The sequence below is a fragment of the Taudactylus pleione genome, unplaced genomic scaffold (genome assembly GCF_031769625.1).
Source record: "Taudactylus pleione unplaced genomic scaffold, aTauple2 ptg000043l, whole genome shotgun sequence".
In the NCBI taxonomy this organism is placed as follows: Eukaryota; Metazoa; Chordata; class Amphibia; order Anura; family Myobatrachidae; genus Taudactylus; species Taudactylus pleione.
The window spans coordinates 15,426,080-15,447,961 of record NW_028284445.1 but is presented as its reverse complement, the minus strand read 5'-3'; the positions used below and the strand labels follow the sequence as shown (position 1 = coordinate 15,447,961).

At 44.2% G+C, this 21,882-nt stretch overlaps 1 protein-coding gene across 1 annotated transcript in view; it reads left to right on the top strand.

The window, feature by feature from the left end:
• Positions 1 to 20,134, top strand: part of PDX1 (pancreatic and duodenal homeobox 1) — a 31,686-nt gene extending 11,552 nt beyond the window's left edge. Inside the window, exon 2 of the mRNA XM_088460161.1 lies at positions 19,722 to 20,134. Coding sequence (XP_088316287.1) covers positions 19,722 to 20,134 — 413 coding nt within the window. The remainder of the gene's footprint in view (positions 1 to 19,721) is intronic.
• The last annotated feature ends 1,748 nt before the right edge of the window (positions 20,135 to 21,882 follow it).

The following is a 21,882-nucleotide window of genomic DNA, read 5'->3' as shown; positions in this document are numbered from 1 at the left end:
GGCAACCAACAATGATAGCACACTTGGGCATAACAGTTTCTGCCTAAAATTCCTTACAATGTTTTAGTAAAATAATCCGGGACCACACAGCTCTGTCCCACGGACGAAGGAGGGAGACCACATGTGCATTCTGCTTGTCCCTTCTTCCTCTGATCTGAGATGCATTTTTGGCGCTGTGCGGAGGAGACCATGTGACACGGAGGAGGTCATGTGATGCTGAATTTGTCCAGTCTAGGTCCAAAAACCGCAGCATGATTGATATGCTGGTGGTATTTGGAGGGATCAACGGACAGCATTCCAGAAAATGGGGGCATGTTGTGCCCCATTTTCATCTTCACTAGCCCCGCCAACATGACTTCATGGGAATCCTGAGTAACCTGAGTGTTACTCAGATGTCTGATGTTGACGCAGTTGATCTGATGCTGCATCTCCAGATGCAGCATTAAAACAGAGAAGCCGGCAGTGGCGTCTTTTTACAGAAAACGCCTCCTATTTTAGCCCAGTCGCTGTGTACAAAGATGCAGCGGCTGACACAATAACATTCATCTCTGAATCAGGCCCACAGAACATAAGTGACCCTATTTGTGGGGATGATGTGACCTCTCACACATGCTCCAAGTTTCATCCATCAACCTTACTTTAAATGTCAGACTGCTATATTGGTTTTCCATATGAAAGTCTCAGGCAGGTTAAAATCTAGCTATTAAACTTATGGATCATTCCCGCTGACCACTGTAGATGTGATATCTGTGCGTGTGTTTAAAATCTCCACCATCATTCAGCAGAAGAAAAAGTCAATTTCTGTGTTTCATCATTATATGGTGACCATGAAAAAAAAGGAAATCATTTTGCTATGTTTATATGAGTACTTAAAACTATATATAATGCTTTATATACTTAGCAATATTTCTAATTGTGCATACTTGCTGGATGACATCCCGGATTTGACCCTGCAAAATCAATAGGTGTCTACTTTTGCAGGTTCAACTGGAAAGCCACATGGTGGGAAAGTGTGAAAACATCACATTCGTGTCCAGCCTATTGGCACTTTGGGTACACCCCATTCATTTCCACTTTCCTTTAAATACTCCTTGGCTTGACTGTATGTGTTTGCATCACTAGCGATAAGATGGAGGGAAACTCTGCTGTGTATTAACTGTGCTAATGCTAAGACTGTCAAGCACACTAAGACAATATTACAAACCAGGGTATATTAATAAAGAGAATATGTTTATAAATGAGCATATGAAGGGGGCTGATGGCACATAAGGGGCCCAAGAAAGGCTCTGATGGCAAGCGGTTGGGTCTGATGGCACATAAGTGGCACATAGAGGGGTGATGGCATATAATTGTGATTCAGAGGTGTCTGAAGGCATATAAGGGGCATCTGGAGGTGACTTATGTCATAAAAAGGGCATTATGAAGGGGTCTGATGGCACATACTGTGAGAGGAATCTGGAGGGGACTGATGTCCTAAAAGTGGCATATAGAGGGGTCTAATGGTACATAAGGGGTATCTGGAAGGTGCTGGTGGCTTAAAATGCTTTGTTTGAAAAAGAGATAGATCCTACTAACATCCTGGAAAGATGATTAATGAATGAGCACTCTTGACCAGCAGTGTCCAGATTGCAACTATTTGAATCTGTAAATGTAGCTTGTAAATGTTAAAAGTGCTCCCAGGTATGTTAGTGTCTGATTGTTTCCTATCTGGCTGTTCCCAATCTAACTAATTCTTTGCTTTGGTATAAATTGTTGGGATGGTCTGATGTGTATGTAAAGATGACTTATGGGTATGTTAGGAGGTCTGATGAATGGGATACATTCAGTATCCTAGCGCAGGGAAGGGATGTCAGTGCTTAGAAAACCGATGTCAGAAACCCAACACCTGTCAGAATCCCGGTGCTGGCATCCCGACCACCAGCATTCCGAAGGTAAGTACAAGGGTTAGTGGCAGCGTTAGGGTTAGGCACTAAAGGGGAGGGTAAGGTTTATGGATCGGGGAGGGATGGTTAGGGATTAGGGAGAGAGGGAGGGTTAGGATACCAACTGACAGCTGTCAGTATCCTTACCCTGTCAGGATGCTGGCGTCAGCATTTTGTCCGCCGGGATCCCGAACGCCAGCATCTCATACTCATGAACCTGATGAATATGTCAGGGGAAAGTCAGGAGATCTGAGTGCATGTGGGAAGGTCTGGGGTCATGTCAGGTGATCTGAGGGTATGTGGGAAGGTCTGGGGTCATGTCAGGTGATCTGAGGGTATGTGGGAAGGTGCATGTAAGGAGCATCGGGTGAGGTCTGATGGCATGAGGGTAAATCTGATAGCATATGGTGGTGAAAGAAGGGTTGTGACCCAGCCCTGGAAATATGTTATTTAAGAATGGAATAAAGCATATATAAATATGATAGAATATGGTGGGGGTCTGTCACCACTTGATAGCCATACCAAATTTCAGTTTACATTCAACCGACTGCATTAAACTTTTTACACATAGCCAAGGATCATTTGTACAACCAATTTTTTTAAATTTATTTTTACAAACTGCAGTGCACACATTTGAGCTGATTCTGAGTTGTGAGTAAAGCAAGAAAAATAAAAAATAAAAAACACAGGTCCAGTGAAATTAGCACAAGTATAAACACAGGTCATTTTTGTAGACTAATAGGCACACACCAGTTCCCTTTGCGTAGACCACATTGTATGACCTTTGTGATTAGAACTATAAATGTTTCACAGACAACAATACACACACACACCAATAGCCACTCCATTTTCTGAACAACCAACCACTCCGCCCCAGTTCTGTACAACCAACCACTTTTCTCTACATGCCGCCGTCCCCTCCATCCTGGTTTTCTCCAACATTTTTAGTTGTTTTTCATAAAGTCCTCTCAACATCTGATTTTCTTCTCACCCACTTCTTCCATTTCTTGCTGGCTTCTCTCAGCTCCTCTACACTCACATCCATGCTGCAGGGATTTGGGAGCCATCTCTGTTTATCAGTGGGTTCATATCAGTTGTGAAGGCAGTGTTAAATGATCATTTCATCAGAGCATACCTGGCTACTTTAGGGGACATCCTATGAAAATCTGAGATATCCATATGAGCCCAAAGTTTGTTCCATACTTGCTTTCTCTCCCAGAAACCTCCATAAGAGTTCCTGAATTTCCAGTGCTGTCCTTGCGGACATAGGGCTTGATTCAGCCCTGGACATAATGCTAATTCGGTCATAAATGATGATGGCTTGTTATGTGCGCATGCGCCGTAGCCAAAGAGCGCATGTGCTGAGATGGTGCTGCGCTCCAGTTGTTATGTGGGGTTAGCTGCAGCTTAATAGACAGGCTGCAGGCATTTGGGGGTGGGAACGGGGTCCCTTTTTAAAAATGGAGGTGTGATGCCTTCGTTTTTGAGGAGTACCAAAGCAAGAGACTGCGACTTCTGACACAGATGCACTGGCCTCTGCACCTTAGTTACCAGGGACCTTAGGTTGCTCATATGTGCGTTGGTACCTGCGATGGTTGTGTCGTTGATTCAATGCTGTGTCTTTGGCAGCGAATCGGAGAAGCCAGGAGGTGTCTATATCATTATTCCAGATGCCACCATCAGCTTTAACATCACTTCTCTGATCCAGTGAGCCCGAAGACGCAGCACTGACCCAGATTGCCCATAATTACAGGATTGGACAGGTCATTGCTTCCCGCAAAGGTCTCCCTAAGCTGTGCAATACAGAAAATAAGGATTTATAGGGCTATTTCAATGAGGGTTCAGATCCTTAACCTCAATTTGCAATCTGCAGGATTTTTCATAGAAAATTGTATTTTTAATCATTTCCAAAGCTTAGAGGGAACTGTGCCCAAAAGATCAGCTCACTCATCTCTTGTTGCTGATCTTAATTCTATTATTTGAATTGGGTATACATTACACATAGGTATCTTAGGTTTTGTTTTAGCAATTTTTTTCTCTTTAGACTCTTTAGGGGTCAATCCTATTAGGTGCGAATTGTGAGTAGCGAGTTTGTTTCTTGAAACTCGCACACTTCGCAGTGAAGCGCTCTCTTGAGAATCCTCCAATCTAATTAAAAATGCCTATTCGCTCTACTCGCAGTGGAGGGATGCGAATTGACTGCCAAATGAGATTTGGCAGAAATGCATGAAAATGTGGGGAGACTATCGTGGACCCCCCAAAATGGATAATTTCATTAGCAGGACTATATAGAAGGCTGTTTGTGGGCATTAGGAGAGTACTGTAGGTTTTTAAATGGTGTCAAATGGGCAATTTGTGGGGATTTTTAAATGCAAGAAAATTATAAAAAAATTACTTTTTTTGTTTAATCTCAAACGAATTAAATGAAAAATGCAAAAAAAAGTAGGAAAAAGGGTGATTTTGAAGTACTTTGAGGGCACCTTGAAAAATGTAAAAAAATTCTACAAAAAAATTATTTTTCAACTAAAATATTATTGTAATTAAATTTGGGATGCCTAAACTAACGAAAAAGTTGATTTTGGGGTAATTTGAAGAAATTTTTTTTTATCCCAAAAAATGACGTAATTATTGGACTAATTAAGCTAATTGGAAACTTCCTAATACCTAATTAGTCATTGGGTTGGGTTCAGCACAGTATCCTGACATTTTAACCATAAAATAAAGATTTTCCTTTGCATCTCTCACCCTCAGGGAGGTGCGAGTGGAAAGTTGCGAATTCAGTCTGACTGATTCAGTGCAAGTTGCTAACTGGATTGCAAAATGAATTCACTTTGCTAATTTGAAGTGAAAGTAGCAACTCGCACCTCGCAATTCGCACCTAATAGGATTGACCCCTTTCTCTCTACTCTTGTTTCAAACTACCTGAGGTCACTTATGTGGGTTCACTATGTGACCAAAATATTATTATTATTGTTATACTTAAATCTTTCTCCCTCTTGAATGTAATAAATATAAACATTTTATTACAGTTATTAAGTAATGACCATTGCATACTATTTTGCACTATATTTAGAGTTAATAAGCGTCAATCAATATACAATTATTTCTAAAATTGTGTCTTCTTGCTATTCAATATGGATTGCCTTCTATTATACTAGCAGACTGGAATGGCATCTCTTTCATTGATACTTTGTATCGTTTTTATCGCTTTTGTGAATATATCCTTGTGTAACACTGTGGAGATGATACAATTGAATATTGATGTTACAGCTGAAATATAATTGTCAATTAGAGTACCTATTTAGTTTGCCATTCCATGGTAAGCGGCATATGTCTCTGATGATGCCATGGGAGGAGCCTCGGGAAACGCGTCAGACTTTGGTTTTTGGATATACCAGGAGGCTGCTTGTACACTGAACCAGCCGCACGGATTTACTTCAACAGGCGTCACCACTCTGTCCTTGTCATGTACGGAGCACAATGCTTTATGCTGCTTTCACTTTCATCAAACCTCAAATGAATGAGCTGGTATATTGAAATACAGCCACAGCCGCAAGGTAGTCACGCTTGGAGCTGAAAGTGCTCAGCTGCTCTCACCCTTGCTTACCAGCATTATCAGCTCACCAGCTCACTATCACTGGGATGTTGTCCTTTATTATTTAAGCATAATTGGAGACCTCCATTATGGAGGGCACAGATACTGTACTGTAGTTTATCAGGACTCTTCCCTTGCTGGTTATACACAAACTGAGCATCTGTCTATAATTAACCGTTGTGGCTTTATTTGAGCATTATTATCATTATTATTATATTTATTCATTCTTCATATGTGTACTGAATTCAAATGATGCGATTTGCGTCATTTTAACCCTGCCCCCTACTCGCGGGTCCAAATATTCCCCGTAAAATCTCCCCATCCTGCCCATTTCACTACGAAGTGGGCGGGCTGCGGGAGATGTGCCTACTCTTCCTGGGGGCGCGAGGGGTTATCCAAAAAATCAGGAGCCTCCCGTGACTTCCGGGAGAGTATGTATGCGTCAGCATAATACCCCACTTATGGAACGGAGGCAGGAATTGATAACAAAGCAATTTACAACAACCAGTAGAGATAGGAATTATTGCGATAGGCACTGAATACTTCAATGCTTGTCATGATGATAAGCCCCGCAAAAGAATTAATGGGCACTAGTAGACTCTGGTGCTGTGCTGTGCCAGAGTCTACCGTGTATGCGCAGGTCTCCGGACAGATGGCGTTGCGGCCATCTTCCCAGCAATTTTTTTTCTACTGTGCATGTGCAAAACGCTGGGAAGTGGCCACTGCACCATTTCCCTGGTAGTTTGTGCAGCACGGCCAGTGCTGACGAGGGACTCTGGAGAGGTAAGTGGTGAAGAATTGTGTGCAGGGTGTGCCGTGTGTACCGGACAGGGCCGCCATCAGGGGGGGACTGCTGGGACTGGTGTCCCGGGCCCGGACACTCGGGGGGCCCACCCGCTGCTACTCCCTGCTGCCACACAAGAGATGTGACTGCCTAGCTGCTTGCCTGCTCCTATTACGGCCTGCTACCATCATCTCCATAATGAGTGACAGGCACGGACGGGGGCCTGCTCCTAACAGCGATCCGCCCACTGCAGCAATAAAGTTTTACTTGTTGTGAGCTGGCGTAGCGCAGCGTGACGTCATGACGTCACGGCGCTGAATGAGAAAGGAGCCGTGGCGTGTGGTGTGAGGAGTGGACTGAGGAGCCAGAGCAGATGGAATAGAAAAAGGAGTGAGGTTACTAAGGTAAGCGTCTGATATCTTCATTATTGCAGCATTTCAGATGTGGGGAGTGGGACTGGCTAGGGGGCTGCTTTGTTACTTTCTCCCAGCCAGTGGGGTAAGGGGGAGCAGGGGAAGGGGGGCTTGAGTGGGAGCTGGGGGGGTCCTGGCTATTTTTGTTAGTCGCGGGCCCCACAATTCCTGATGGCAGCCCTGGTACCGGAACACCCTGCACCCATTGTAGATACACCACTTACCTGGGATGTAGTTATAATCCCGATGTGCGGCATCCCGGCTGAAGATATCCCGGCATCAGAATGCCACTATGCGGCTACAAGACCGTCGCCGGAATACCGACAGGAGGTGACATACACAATACCGACAGGAAGATTTCATACCCATTCCCACTGACCTGGGTGCTATTCCCATGCCTGAGAAATAGTGTGCAAACAAACTCAATGGTTCTCATAAAGAGGTTTATACCGTGTGATTTGTCAAAACATTATTTTATAACCAGGGCTGGTCTGACCAAAAGACTGAACGAGCAGGTACAGCTTCCAGCGCTCTGCTCAGCTGATATGCAGAAAGACGTGGGACGCTCCCTATGACCTACAGCACTGCTCTGTAAGATGTGAACACGCTCCTTTTCCGTCCGCCCCGCACAAGGGAATGCTGGGGCTGTTCTAGTCCATCCCTGTTTATAACAACTTCTTCCATACCGACATGCCGAGTATTGCCGTTAAAAAAATTGCTTTAAATTTTGTAGCAAATATTGCTGAATACACTGCACAACAATGAAAATGTTTCCGATGTGACAATAGTTACTTCTAATTGATTTCAGCATGCAAAGAATGAATATGACATTTAAATTCTCAGTTAGCTCTGAGTTCCGAGATATAGCCCATTTATGACGATGTAGGGGTATTCCTAGTGAAGTGGGCAGAATGGAGGGAATCTTACCAGCAATCTGCGTTCCGCGCAGAGGGCGCGGGGCATAATGACCCAATTAAATTAATCAGTTATTTGTCCGATCCCCTATTCAAATATATGCGATTCACGGGATTACCCACACATGATAACTGTGGTGCACTGAGTGACAAGCATAGTGAGTGATTCCACCAAGACATTTCAGCAATGGAACAAAGATATCAGGGTAGGTGAATCACTACTGTTGGGCAGTGACAAGAGATGCCCCAGAGGAGGAGTACAAGCGACAAGCAAAGAGAAATCGCCCCCATGAATAGGCCACTATATTACATAGTACTTTCCTATGCTGTATGTTTGTTTCGTATGCTGTATGTTTGTTTCGTTTTGTGTTCTTATTTGTGATTGATTGAATTAAAACAACTGTTATTTATTTTCTGTCAAGAAAATATCAGATTATTTTGAAATAGCTTTTCGGATATTGGTAAATTTGGCAGCATCGCATCCCCCATAGAAACCTATGGAGGATGCGGCTGCCAGCGGCAATGGAGGGATCACAGTAGGTATCGGATATACCTGCTGCAGTCCCTCCTTAATACATATGGGAGATACTTAGTATTTGAGGTAAACCCCCGAAAATGGGTGTTTTCGGGGATTTTACCTCAAATACACTTTGATAAATGGGCCCCTCTGGGTGCCAAGATGCAGGCAAGGAAGGAGCCCGTAGTAGCATGTTCTACTTTACACTGACTTCCCTTAGTGTGTAATGTCCAACATATATGATTAGTCTGTCTCTGTACAGAAATCAGTGATCTCTCTGGGAGAAGCCGTCCTCCATTCTCCTGCCAACAATTGCACTGGGAAGAGATATAAAAAAATGGACGTGTGCTATCACCTCACCTTCAGTTCCACAGAAAAACTCAACTTATTGATCTTGATTGGTGATGAGATAATGATAATAAAGTCACAACATTGATTTAAGAGACAAAATTGTAACTATCTTTAATAATAATAATGTAATGTCTCCTTGCTGGAGTTAAGTGTATGTGTGGGAAGGAGGAGGGTGTAAGTGAACCTGTGGAGGGTGGATGTTAGGGTTCTCCTCGCCAAATTCAAAAGCTGTGGTTGCGTTGAAAACCTTTTTGTGTGCATGTCATCATTAAGCAGCATTTTAGCACAGGTAAGTATAATTTCTTATCCCCATATATTGTGGCAGTAATAATTTAGGGCCTGAGGGCCTGATTCAGACCCGGTCGCAAGCGCTGAGCGCTCGCAACCGGGTCGATTGTGGCCCAGAGTGCATGTGCACGATGGAGCCGGCTCTGTTGTGCGCATGCGTGAGACCCGGATAGCGATGGGCAATCCGTCACTCCGGGTCTCGTACCAAAGGGGGCGTGCTGTCGATGTTGAGTGACAGCACGCCCCTTTGGTGGGCGGACCGGGGAAGTGGCTGCCCAAACGGAGGCGTTCCCATGTGAACGCCTCCGTTTGGGGCCGGCCCCACTGACATCACGAGTGATGTCAGTGGGAGAGATTTCGGCTCTGTTAGAGCCGAAATCTCTCTGGGGCTTGTGGCAAAGAGACCCTACCACAAGGGTCTCGTCGCAAGCCCGATGGTTGTGATGGTCACCCACAGCTATGCGAGCGGCCAGGAGGCCGTACTAAAAAAAAATAGCCCAGCCCTGATTCAGAGCGAGCGCTCTGTCAGAGCGTCCGGCTCTGAATCAGGGCCTGATTCACAAGAAGGAAGGAGAAAGGTAACTCCTTTGTTTGGGGCACACTGTATCACAAAAATAGTAAAAATTAACTTTTATTTCAAAGAATTAAAAAATAAAACTCAGATACATCATGTTAATGATTAAACTCAATCAAAGAAGTATAACAGTATTTTGTATGCCTAGTCAGCAATAGGGACATCAAAGTGCTTGGTGCAATCAAAAGAATATATACATATGTCCTTTAAGGATATATATCCTAGTAATTAAATAGATGTAGTACCAATAAATAAATTGTTAGTTAATAAATTAATAATAAATATAGTCAAACAAAAAAAAAATATATATATAATAGCAGCAGAAAAAATCAAAGTGCTACTGCAAATGAAAAATATCAAGAGAACACAGTCAATAACGTATGTGTGCAAATATGAGCAATAAATAAAACAAAAATGAGCACTTAATTAGTAACTTGGTAATCAAATATAATCAAACAGAAAGTATGTGTCAACATACCAAATAAGCACCAAAAAATATATATCAAAGAATATCAAAAGTGCTAGTGCAATTGAAAAAGATCCTTAAGTGGATATCAGAAAAATATAATAAACATATATGTGCAAAAAGTGGGTAGTGACTATTGTCATACCACCCAATATTAATTTCACTGGTGAACCAAATGCAGTGTACTACGTACTAATATCTCACTTAGTGCAAAAAGAAAAATACACATAAGTCACAAAAGATACATATTGTGAAGCTGTTCCTCTTGAGCAAGTGATATGACGTAATCATATTAGTATAAATACATGCATTATTAATTGATAGAACACAGTTAATTAATGAGAGATATAGTAGGCGAAAATAAAAACAAATATGGACAAAAGTGTCATCAAGTGATCAATTACTGCCTATATTAATGGAAGCAGTAATAGCACGGACCCGTGTAATTGTAAGATGTCTATGAGGCGTCCCTCATTAACCATAGATTGCCCCCATGATAGATTAGAAATAAAGTGCCTGTGCATTTACAGGGAAATAGGGATCTGCTATTGCCAGTCTTACATCTGCATTGGACTGGGAATGAGAGTCCCTGTCCAATGAAGTATAGAAAGCACTCTCTCTGCTGTCAGCGCGGGCAGTGTAACCCCCTGTTGCAGCAGTATTGCAGGGTGGGAATAACAGAGCCGGCAACTGATGAGAGTCTGGTGAAGAAAGAGTAGGACAGAGATACCTGATACACTCAGCGGAGAGTTGCCTGGACTGCCGTCCGTGTGATCCGGAGTGCCTGTGCGCACAGGTACAAAGTTTATTTGTGCGCTGTATTGACAATTTTGTGTCCTTTCAAATGTCCCAATTTTTTCCAGAATGGACCAGATTATCGGGAATCTGGGCATAGCCCCACTATGCCTCTGCCTGATTGACAGCAGAGACGGCCAGCGTTCCCGGGAATGGGGCATGTCGGCCCCATTTTCCAGGAGTGGCAAGACCATGGACGCAGTTTCCTGGCCTCACAAGCCGGCCAGCCTGAATAAGCTGAGGCTAACTCAGCTGTCCGGTGGCCCCGTGCCGTCTACCATGGTGATCCCAGCCTGTGCTTGGATCACAAATGCAGCATGGGGGTGTCATACACAGTAGGGGTGTCATACAGCTCCTGCTGCATTTGCATGTTAGCAAAGACGGAATTGAAGAATTGCTTGCGTGCATCTTTGCAATTCTGTCCTAAGTGGCTCCATTACCGACCTGTCCTAGTGGAAAGGCTTGTAGTAAAGTGATCACTATCACTATTCTGCATGCTCAGACCCTGCACATGCACCATCAGGATAAGCGCAGAATAAAGTCATGATAACCGTGATGGGAGGAGCTTGTAGGACGCCAGGGACAGATAAGAAAATCTCGGTTGAGATCCCAGCTGTCGGGATGCCGGCGGTCAGAATGCCTTCCCTGTATGGTTACAACATCTAACGCCATCTAAAGGAAGACATTAGCTATTCGGGATAAGATTTTTAGAGCATGGTAATAGGAACTGTGGTCTGCTGCGTTACTTTGCCTAGTGCAGAAAAGATCTGATATCTCTGCTTTAGGCATTTCTTACATTACAGTGATACTTAAATCACATGGTTTTAGCCTCAATAAATAGACCCTTTATTCTCTCGGTTTTTCAATGTTAACATTTATTGAACAGGAGTAATTAAAATGCAATAAAGTCAATTTATCACATTCAGCAAACATGACATGATGAGGATTGTAGAGCTCCAAGGTTATGCTGATAGAGTAATGCATGTTACCTACATTGATTCATCGGCTCAGCAGCGAAGTGTCTCTGGAATAAAACGCTGGCGACTGTGTGTCTGTCTTTCCAAATAATTATATATCAGGGTGCCAGGCAACTGCGCAGAGCGGGAGACGCCATGCTGCCATCTGGAGACAGTGAAGCACATGGCAGCAGATAAGATAAATATATGCAGTGATTCATTGTTTCTTAGACTGAGGAATGGAAAACATGTCATGCATTCATCAGTATAGTGTAAGCTAGCGTACGGCGGACCAGCAAGAGTACTTATTTCCACCTAAGATTCAAACTTTTATGTGTGTATATATATATATATATATATATATATATATGTATATATATATATATATATTTTTTAAATAATTACATTAAAAAAATATATATCTCAAACTAGGCAATGGGTTTATTGCAACCAATGGGTTTATTATATTTGCTATTACTATTACAGTAATTACCCTTCAGAATATATTTACACTAGTAATCATATAATGTAAGTTTTACTGGATTGTACCCATGGGCCCGATGCAGCTAGCTACATGCAATGCCGACATGAGGACAGGCAATGTGGAAGTACTGTGCATGTGTCCCGGTCGCTCTGTGCATGCGTCTCTATAGTTACTGCCGGAAGACGCAGAACTAATTTGGAAGCAAGAGCCGAGGATTTCCCTGGGTTTTTCTTGGGAGGTGATAGGGAGGTGCTTATGCAGACGCGGGCGTGTTGCTGGCGTGTTGCTGACACAGGACGCCATGTTCAGATGGAGATATTGCATCTGCAAAGGGCTTATGCAAGTTTTGCTGGTATGACCAATGGTGCTCCTAAGATGCACCAAGATGGATTGGCGCCTCTGCAAGTGGTGTCTCAGAAGGAACAGAATAGGCCATGGCTTTAGCATAAATAAGCAGGCGCGGCTGCGTGCACCCCTGAATCAGACCCTATGTTGGAAAAGTCCAAGGTTCTACAACATATATTGATTGGCAAAAGGAGATCAATGATACAACTTCTTGTGCCACAGATCAAAGCTTTCCTAGGATATTAATGTGTATCCTAGGTATCCACTTTGTGGCTGGAATCAATATTCAGTAAATCAATTCATTAGCTTCCTCCTAGCTCTAAGAGTCCTTGCTGGTTTCAGTAATTGCAGGAGGGTGCACGGTGTGGCACATGTGTTATAGAAGCACTGTGACTGACAGCAGATGTAGCCTGGGAGTAAGAGAGGTCCCACCCTTATGCCACTAGAGGTCTGATTATGAGGTCTTTATACTAATTCTGCAACCAATTCTGGGCCTGATTAAGAGCCGCTCGCTATGACAGAGCGCTCACTCTGAATCAGGGCCGGGCTTTTTTATTTTTGGAGCGTCCTCTCGGCCTCTCGCATAGCTGTGGGTGACCGCCCCCACCCCCCGGCCCTTCCACCAAAGGGGGCGAGCTGTCACTCAACATCGACAGCTCGCCCCCTTTGGTGTGAGACCCGGAGCGACAGAGTTGCCGTCGCTAGCCGGGTTTCTCGCATGTGCACGACGGAGCCGGCTCCGTCGTGCGCATGCGCTGTGGGCCACCATCGACCCGGTTGCGAGCACTCTGCGCTTGCAACTGGGTCTGAATCAGGCCCTCTATTCATACTGAGACAGCCACTTGTCTAGGGGTGGCTACTGACTGGTTCACCATCTTATCCGACCAAGTGATCTTATTTTAGGATATAGTGCATCACTCAGATATAACAAAAACAGATGCCTCACAGAGTTTTCCCACATTGGATGTGTCATACTAGGCAGAGATGGGCGGCAAGTATGGAGTGTGTGTGTGCAAATAAGAATAAAGGAAATACATAAAAATATAATAAACATAACAAGTGATAAATAGTTAAATAATTGTTTTAAAAATGATATACGCATGCATTTGGCACCTTGTATACTAAGTTTAAAAGCATTACATTAAATACTATATAGATATACAGTATATTTGGGAAGACAGAAGGCAGATATTTGTTGATATAACATAGAACATTATGTAATTCACTTAGTCTAATTTATCCTGATAATCCATGTTCTACAGCTGACAGCTATCAAAATTATACAATATACAATTGTTTATTATTGTATTATAGTATAAAGATTTATTTAAGTAAACACGTTTTCACACAGTGTAAAGGGGGTATCCACTTAGCGATTTAGCCAAGCGATTGCACGATAACCACGTCGTTATCGTGCAATCACTTGCAAATCGCGCATGCATCGGGCATGTTTTGGTCAGAAGTGAGCAGCGATGCGCGTGCCAACTGGTCGCTTCCGACATCCGACCGTACATGCTGGTCAACCTGACGATCTCCTCAGGTTCAGCATGTGCGGGGATGAGGGATGTGCCGGGACTGAAGGAGTGAACGTTCAGTCTAGGCACATCACTAGATATACAAACGAGAGCACGATTGCAATGTCGTAATTGTGCTCTTGTTTGTATATCTACAAGTGGATACCCGCCTTAAATGTATGTTATATATCAAAACCTTAATTTACTAATAATAAATACAATTTAAATCATATCAACCAAAATGTAAGTAAAGATGGTGCATCAAATTATTTTACACAAAGCACAGACTGCATATATGAATTGGTAAATTGCACAACCTACAGTTCTTTCGTAGTACTGCAGATCAGGATTATAGCTACACCTGATGAACGTTTTTGTTTTGTTTTGTTTTTGATAACCATATATACAGTAGTATAAATAAAGGGCCTGATTCATTATGGATCGCAACAGCAACAGCGTATGCAGATCGGCCGATGGTGCGTACTGCACATGGGTATGCATCGCAGTGCTCCGGTCAGTATTACAATCGCACTGCGATCACGTATGTAGATACAAAGCCAAGTGTGAGTGATGGGACGTCAGCAGTGCTGACAAGGGATTTGTTGTAAAAAAGCAGGCGTATCTGTCCGTTTGAACGCCATTTCTTGGACGTGCATAATTTAGCCACTGCGACGGTATTCACAGTTTGAGTACTCACTGCGTGTGACGACAGTTGCAATTTCTGAGACAGTTCAGACCTGCTGTAATTCTGAGTGAGGGTCCGATGTTACTCGATGTTACCGATGTATATGCAGGATTGCAAGGTATTATGGATGTGCAAAAGCGTAATCGCAGCTGCGATTGCAATAGCGATCCATAGTGAATCAGGCCCAATGTCCTTTTACACCTGAGGATCTTGTGACAGGTCCTTTGTAGAGTGCACCAGTCACATGCACAGAGTGATGTAATCTATATTGTGCGCAATTTTCATAAGAATGAGCCTGTGCATTCATTCAGAGCTACTGTAGTAGGATCTCTAGTGCAGCTGCAGCAGTGCCTACTACTCGGTATATGGATGAATATCTGCATTCAGCAATTGTACACTCAGAGTCTTGTATGCGCTGTAGTGGCTTTCAGTATTTTTCGCACATGCACAGTAGCACATACTAGGCTTCCACCTCATAATCAGGCCCTTAGTTTCATACATGCAATGCGAGTGTAATCGCGGCCGATTTTTATGCAACTTTGCAACAACTCCATATATATACTAATACTATGGGCCTGATTCAGAGGTACACACAGTGACGATGTTTGCACAGTTGAGCGATGCTTTGCTACTGCGCATTTGCAATAAACCTAAAAAGCCCTTAGTGTGCACACGCGAACCAATATGTGCGATGGCGTATGCATTTGTGTATGGCAACGCTATGACCTGCGGCGGTGTCTGCGATCCATGGGTGTTTCAGGGTGGAAACTGGAAGCAGTGGCGTCACAAGGTCACCCTAGGGTGTCACCCACTGAGGGGTGACACCGAGGTGCAGACTCCCCCTCAGTGACAGGAGCTGATAGCTGCACTGTAGTATTAAGTGCAGAACTCCGCTCCTGACACTGTGAGGGAGCCGGCACACTGCACACAACGCAGTCCGCACCTCCTGCACCCCCCCCAAACCCGCGTGGCCATGCCCCCTGCTCGCTATGCCACGCCCTCCTGCCCATACTTGCCTACTCTCCTGGGAGTCGCAGGAGGCTCCCGATTTTCAGGGAACCCTCCGCACCCCCGAAAGAGTAGGCAAATCTCCCGCATACCGCCCACTTCCTTAGGACGCGGGCAGAATGGGGATATTTTCCAAGCAATTTGCGGGTCAGTAGGGAGGGGGCGGGACTAAATGACGCAAATCGCTGCATTTATCCCCGTTTCCTCCTCAGGCACCCTGCAGCCAGAAGCAGGGACCGTGGGGTGGCGTTGATGCCACCCACAGAGCCCTGCACTCTGTGCGACCGCACACCCCTAGTTATGCCCTGGTCATGGGCATGTTATGGGAGGTGGCATGGTCGTGGTATGGGCGTGTTTCAGCATGCGGCTGCATTCTTTCACAGCACCGCAGGAACAGTGGCCATATTTCAATAAAGTGAAAAGGGAGGCTGTGCTCCAGGCAAGGGCTGCTCAGGGACTGGAGATCCATGGGAGATGCACGGTCTCTGTAATGCAGTGTTTCCCAACCTCAGTCCTCATGGCACATTAAAGGTGCCTACACACTAGGCGATATTTTACACGATGTGCCCGAGTCCGACGCATTGGAATGAGAGATCGTGTAAGATATGTCCTAGTCGTGGACACTCACGATCACGATGCCGATGCGTTTCCCCATGGGTTGTACATCGCATCTTCAGATCTTGCCTGCTGCAGGTAAAATCTGCCAATCTCGGACACGATCCTGCGGCATATCATACAGTGTTTATGCCTGTACGATATGTCGTTCGTATATATGATGCTTGCAGGCATGGAACAAGGAGTTCTGTGCTACAAGCAACCCTCCAAAAGACGAACCAGTCCAGGGTTAGTCAGAACCAGCACTGGTTGTGCACTTTGAGCAACCAGCACTGGGCTCTGATCTGGCCCTGGAAATACAGGGTGAAAAAAATGAGCAGGGTCCCCATGTGATATCCAGAAACAGCACTGGACTTTTTCTAGCGGGGGGCTAATGCCACAGCCAGGGGAGCCCTTTCACTGGGCCTCCCAGCCGAAGCATTAACCCTGACCGCTAGTAAGCCCAGGCCTCTCCAGGGCACCCCAAGTCTAGGCTGATAGCACAGTGCTATCCCCGGCACTCCTGGAGTGGTGGGTGCTGGGTTGATAGTGTAGTGTAGTGCATTTGCTAAAAGTAAAAATAATGTCTTTTGCTGTGGATCAACAGATCCCAGAAAGCCTCTCCCGTATGCTGGTACTTGGAGAACCACAAGTACCGGCATGCGAGGCATTACGGGCCCACTGGTACCTGTAGTTCCACAGCAAAAGCAAAATTAAAATAAACACAGGACACACACACCTTTCAAAGTATACGTGTACACACTTTAATAGGGAACTCCGGTGTGTGCGAGCCCTTAAGCTTAGCTGAGGGCAGAGTAAAAGTTACACATTTTCATTCATTTTGTATTGATAATTAAAAAAAAAAAGAACAATGATCTTTATTACTGGCAGGGGCATATCTATACTGGGTGCAGGGTGTGTGGTGCACATGTGCTCCTGGGTCCAGAGGGGGCCCACACCGCACACCCTGCACCCACATTTTTTAATACTTACCTCTCCGAGATCCTGTGTCGGATATCTCAGCTCTGCACATAATGCCGGAAAATGGCCGCAACAACCATTTTCCCAGTGTTTTGCGCACTCGAACTGAGGAAATGTGTAGTAGACGCTGGGCACAAACTAGTGCCCAGAGTCTACTTTGGTAAGCAGCCAGTCTGCTGCCGGCCGTTGTGGAGAGAAGAAGGGACCCCGGAGAGGGAATGCAAACGGGCTTCCTCCTCTCTTACTACGCCCCTGATTCCAGGTCATCAATTCTCTTAATAATGACAAGAAGGAATTGATCTGACTGTCCCTGTGCTGCCAATGCTTTGCATTATCAATGATATGTTGAAAGATCTTGTTCGTAGCATTATGAGCGGAGATGATACATGAATTACTTCACTAGAACAGACCTGGACAAAATGCTGATTGCGATCTACCGGTAGCTCACAGGGCATCCGCTGGTAGACCACGACCAACTTAACAATCTCTGGTCCCTAACAAACCTCTGCCAGCTTCTTGGGCCTCAGAAGCCCATTTCCCAGTGGTGCAACGTGCGGGTGACGTCACATCAAATAATATAGCACCAATAACAAGGCACACATTAAAATATACAGTCAGGTGCATAAATATTGGGACATTGACAGAATTTTCATATTTTGGCCTCTATTCACCACCACAATGGCTTTGAAATGAAACAAACAAGATGTGCTTTTACTGCAGACTTTCAGATTTAATTTAAGGGTAATTACATCCAAATCAGGTGAACGGTGTAGGAATTACAACGGTTTCTATATGTGCCTCCCACTTTTTAAGGGGCCAAAAGTAATGGGACAAACTAAACAATCCTAAATCTAACTTTCACTTTTTAATACTTTGTTGCAAATCCTTTGCAGGCAATTACAGCCTGAAGTCTGGAACGCATAGACATCACCAGATGCTGGGTTTCATCCCTGGTGATGCTCTGCCAGGCCTCTACTGCAAATGTCTTCAGTTCCTGCTTGTTCTTGGGGCATTTTCCCTTCAGTTTTGTCTTCATCAAATTAAATGCATGCTCAATAGGTTTCCGGTCAGGGGATTGACTTGGCCATTGCATAACATTCCACTTTTTAGCCTTAAAAAACTCTTTGGTTGATTTTGCAGTATGCTTCGGGTCATTGTCCATCTGCATTGTGAAGCACCGTCCAATGAGTTCTGAAGCATTTGACTGAATATGAGCATATAATATTGCCCGAAACACTTCAGAATTCATTCTGCTGCTTTTGTCAGCAGTCACATCATCAATAAATACAAGGGAACCAGTTCCATTGGCAGCCATACATGCCCACGCCATGACACTACCACCACCATGCTTCACTGATGAGGTGGTATGTTTTGGATCATGAGCAGTTCCTTTCCTTCTCCATACTCTTCTCTTCCCATCACTCTGGTACAAGTTGATCTTTGTCTCATCTGTCCATAGGATGTTGTTCCAGAACTGTAATGGCTTTTTTAGATGTTGTTTGGCAAACTCTAATCTGGTCTTCCTGTTTTTGTGGCTCACCAATGGTTTACATCTTGTGGTGAACCCTCTATATTCACTCTTGTGAAGTCTTCTCTTGATTGTTGACTTTGACACATATACACCTACCTCCTGGAGAGTGTTCTTGATTTGGCCAACTGTTGTGAAGGGGTTTTTTTTCACCACGGAAATAATTCTTCTGTCATCCACCACAGTTGTTTTCCGTGGTCTTCCGAGTCTTTTGGTGTTGCTGAGCTCTCTGGTGCGTTCTTTCTTTTTAAGAATGGTCCACAGTTGATTTGGCCACACCTAATGTTTTTGCTATCTCTTTGATGGGTTTGTTTTGATTTTTCAGCCTAATGATGGTTTGCTTCACTAATAGTGACAGCTCTTTGGATCTCATATTGAGAGTCGACAGCAACTGATTCCAAATGCAAATGTCACACCTAGAATCAACTTCAGACCTTTTACCTGCTTAATTGATAATGAAATAACGAGGGAATAGCCCACACCTGTCCATGAAATAGCTTTTGAGTTGATAGTCCCATTACTTTTGGCCCCTTAAAAAGTGGGAGGCACATATAGAAACAGTTGTAATTCCTACACCGTTCACCTGATTTGGATGTAATTACCCTCAAATTAAATCTAAAAGTCTGCAGTTAAAGCACATCTTGTTTGTTTCATTTCAAAGCCATTGTGGTGGTGAATAGAGGCCAAAATCTGAAAATTCTGTCAATGTCCCAATATTTATGCACCTGACTGTAGCCATAATACCCATAATGCATGCATTAATGTATTGGTGCTATTATTTGATGGGGACATTGTTATCGGTGCTATTTATTTAATAGCACCAATAATAATTTCCACCTCAACACATTGACGCTGGTAGATTGCCGCTAAGTAAACAAAAAGTAGATCCCAAGTCACAAAAATCCAGGCACCTCTGCACTAGAAGGTAACTTCTAAATTGTTGAATAGAAAAACATTACAACCCCCTATTACTGTGTACCTAAATCTTCTGCATGTTGTCATTGTAGGTGGCTCCTACATGATGGAACAAGAAGAGAATAAGAGGACACGGACAGCGTACACAAGAGCTCAGCTCCTGGAGCTGGAAAAGGAATTCCTCTTTAACAAATATATCTCAAGGCCCAGACGAGTGGAACTAGCCGTCATGCTGAACCTGACCGAAAGACACATAAAGATATGGTTCCAGAACCGCCGGATGAAGTGGAAGAAGGAAGAAGACAAGAAGAGAGGGCGAGGAAGTGACCCAGAACAAGACTCTGTGGTATCTTCTGGAGATGTCATAAAAGAGGAGACTCAATGTATGGGGAACACTCAGTCCTCCAGGGACTTGGTGCTTTCGCCTCCTCTGCCATCCTCGTCATCCTCACAAATCAACTCTATGTCATCGTCTGGATCACTCAGACAGCTGGAAAAACGATAGAGATAATACATTACTTCTTATTGTAACTAAAGTATTAGAGTATATTGGACTCAATGGACTTAAATCAGATATATCAAAGCAGGTTATGGAATGAGCCCTCTGGACCTGTCTGTTAAATCTATACGTGGACCAAGCTTTATGTAGTAGCTATAAGCAATAACCAACAATTCTGCCGACTGTCACTACGTATAAGGAGACTATTTCCCTTGTATCACATTCTCTTACTACAGCACAATGCGTGACTGTCAGTGAAGGTAGAGAACACCTAAATAGGAGGATTGCCTGTTATTAGCAATGTGTTGTTTGTGTTTGTAGTGGTGCATTGTGTCATCAATTTGTGTCATCCCAGCTTACTGCTCCAAGGCCAAGAGACCCACGATTCAGCCTGGCGACTTTCCACACAGCAGCCTGGTGCTGACCTGGAGTTGAATGTACAACCCTGTACAGACTGTGGGCCTGACTCAGAGCCGCTCGTAAGCGGCCGCTCGTTCACTCCGAGTGATGTTCACACATATGCGCATGCGTATGGGTCGTAATGCGCATGCGCCAACCAGTCATTGCGGTCGGAAATCGAGCGCTCACAAAATAGCGAGTGCCTGTTAATTTGAGTGACAGGCTGAGGCGTTTGTGGGTGGTAACAGGGGACGGTGCTTGAAAACGGGGAGTGGTGATCCGAACGCAGGCGTGCCAAACGGTCAAAAAGGGCGTTTTAAGGGTGTGCATAATTAACAAAGCAGCGTCATCGACCATGTCACTTGGTTGTTTCTTAGCCTGAACTGTTGGCATGATTGCGGTAGGAAAATCCAACCACAAGCACTGCGAGCAGTTCAGATGCCTTTCGATGTACTCGATTAATCAAATAAATAGCGGAGATGACGTAGGATGCGAGCGGCCAGGGGGCGTCTTTACAAAATAGCGAGCGCATGTTTCGTTCGCTCGCTCAGACATAGAGGTGTCAACAGACCGCAAAGAGCGAGCGCTCAATTTAAATATCCGGACCCTTTTTCTGAACGAGCGAGCGCAAATATCGTCCGGCTCTGAATCAGGCCCTGTGTCTTGCATGTTTTCACACTGCGAATGAATCAGATCTGAGCGCACCCACGTGCGGGTGACGCAGGAGCATCTGCAATTCCGTCACATCACCGATTACACCTGGATGGGCGTAGCTGGACTGTAACGGGGCATTTTAACATAGGTAACGTTCGTGAAAAGGCTGTCGACAAAATTGCTGGCTATGCAAAGTTGGCCGTTTTCAGATGTATCTTATGCACAAAGTATAGGGCGATGGTGACGGGTATGAAACTAAGTTTATGGTCCACTCACAAAGATGTACACAACACTTTCCATCCATGCCCTCACTTATTACATTTTGCATTGGCCCCCCCTGCTCCTTTCTTCTATATTGGTTTTTAAAAAAATATATATTGTTGAACATGAACACGGGCAAACGACATAATTGCAGTTAGAGATGTCTGTACTTCTGTACCTCATAATCATACATTTGAATGTGAAAATAACACTTTGGGATTTCTAGAATAGTACATACATTAGGAGACATTTATTTTATTCAACTTTCGGTAACCGTTCAAAGTGGTTTCAAAATTTGGGGTATGTAACTGCAACCCCTGAGGTCAGTCGCTGTCTGTGTATGCATTAAACTATATGTTGGTATTTTGTTTTAAATAAAGATGACTGTACAGAACTGCATACTGTAGATGTAATATCACAAGACTTCGGGTCACATCAGA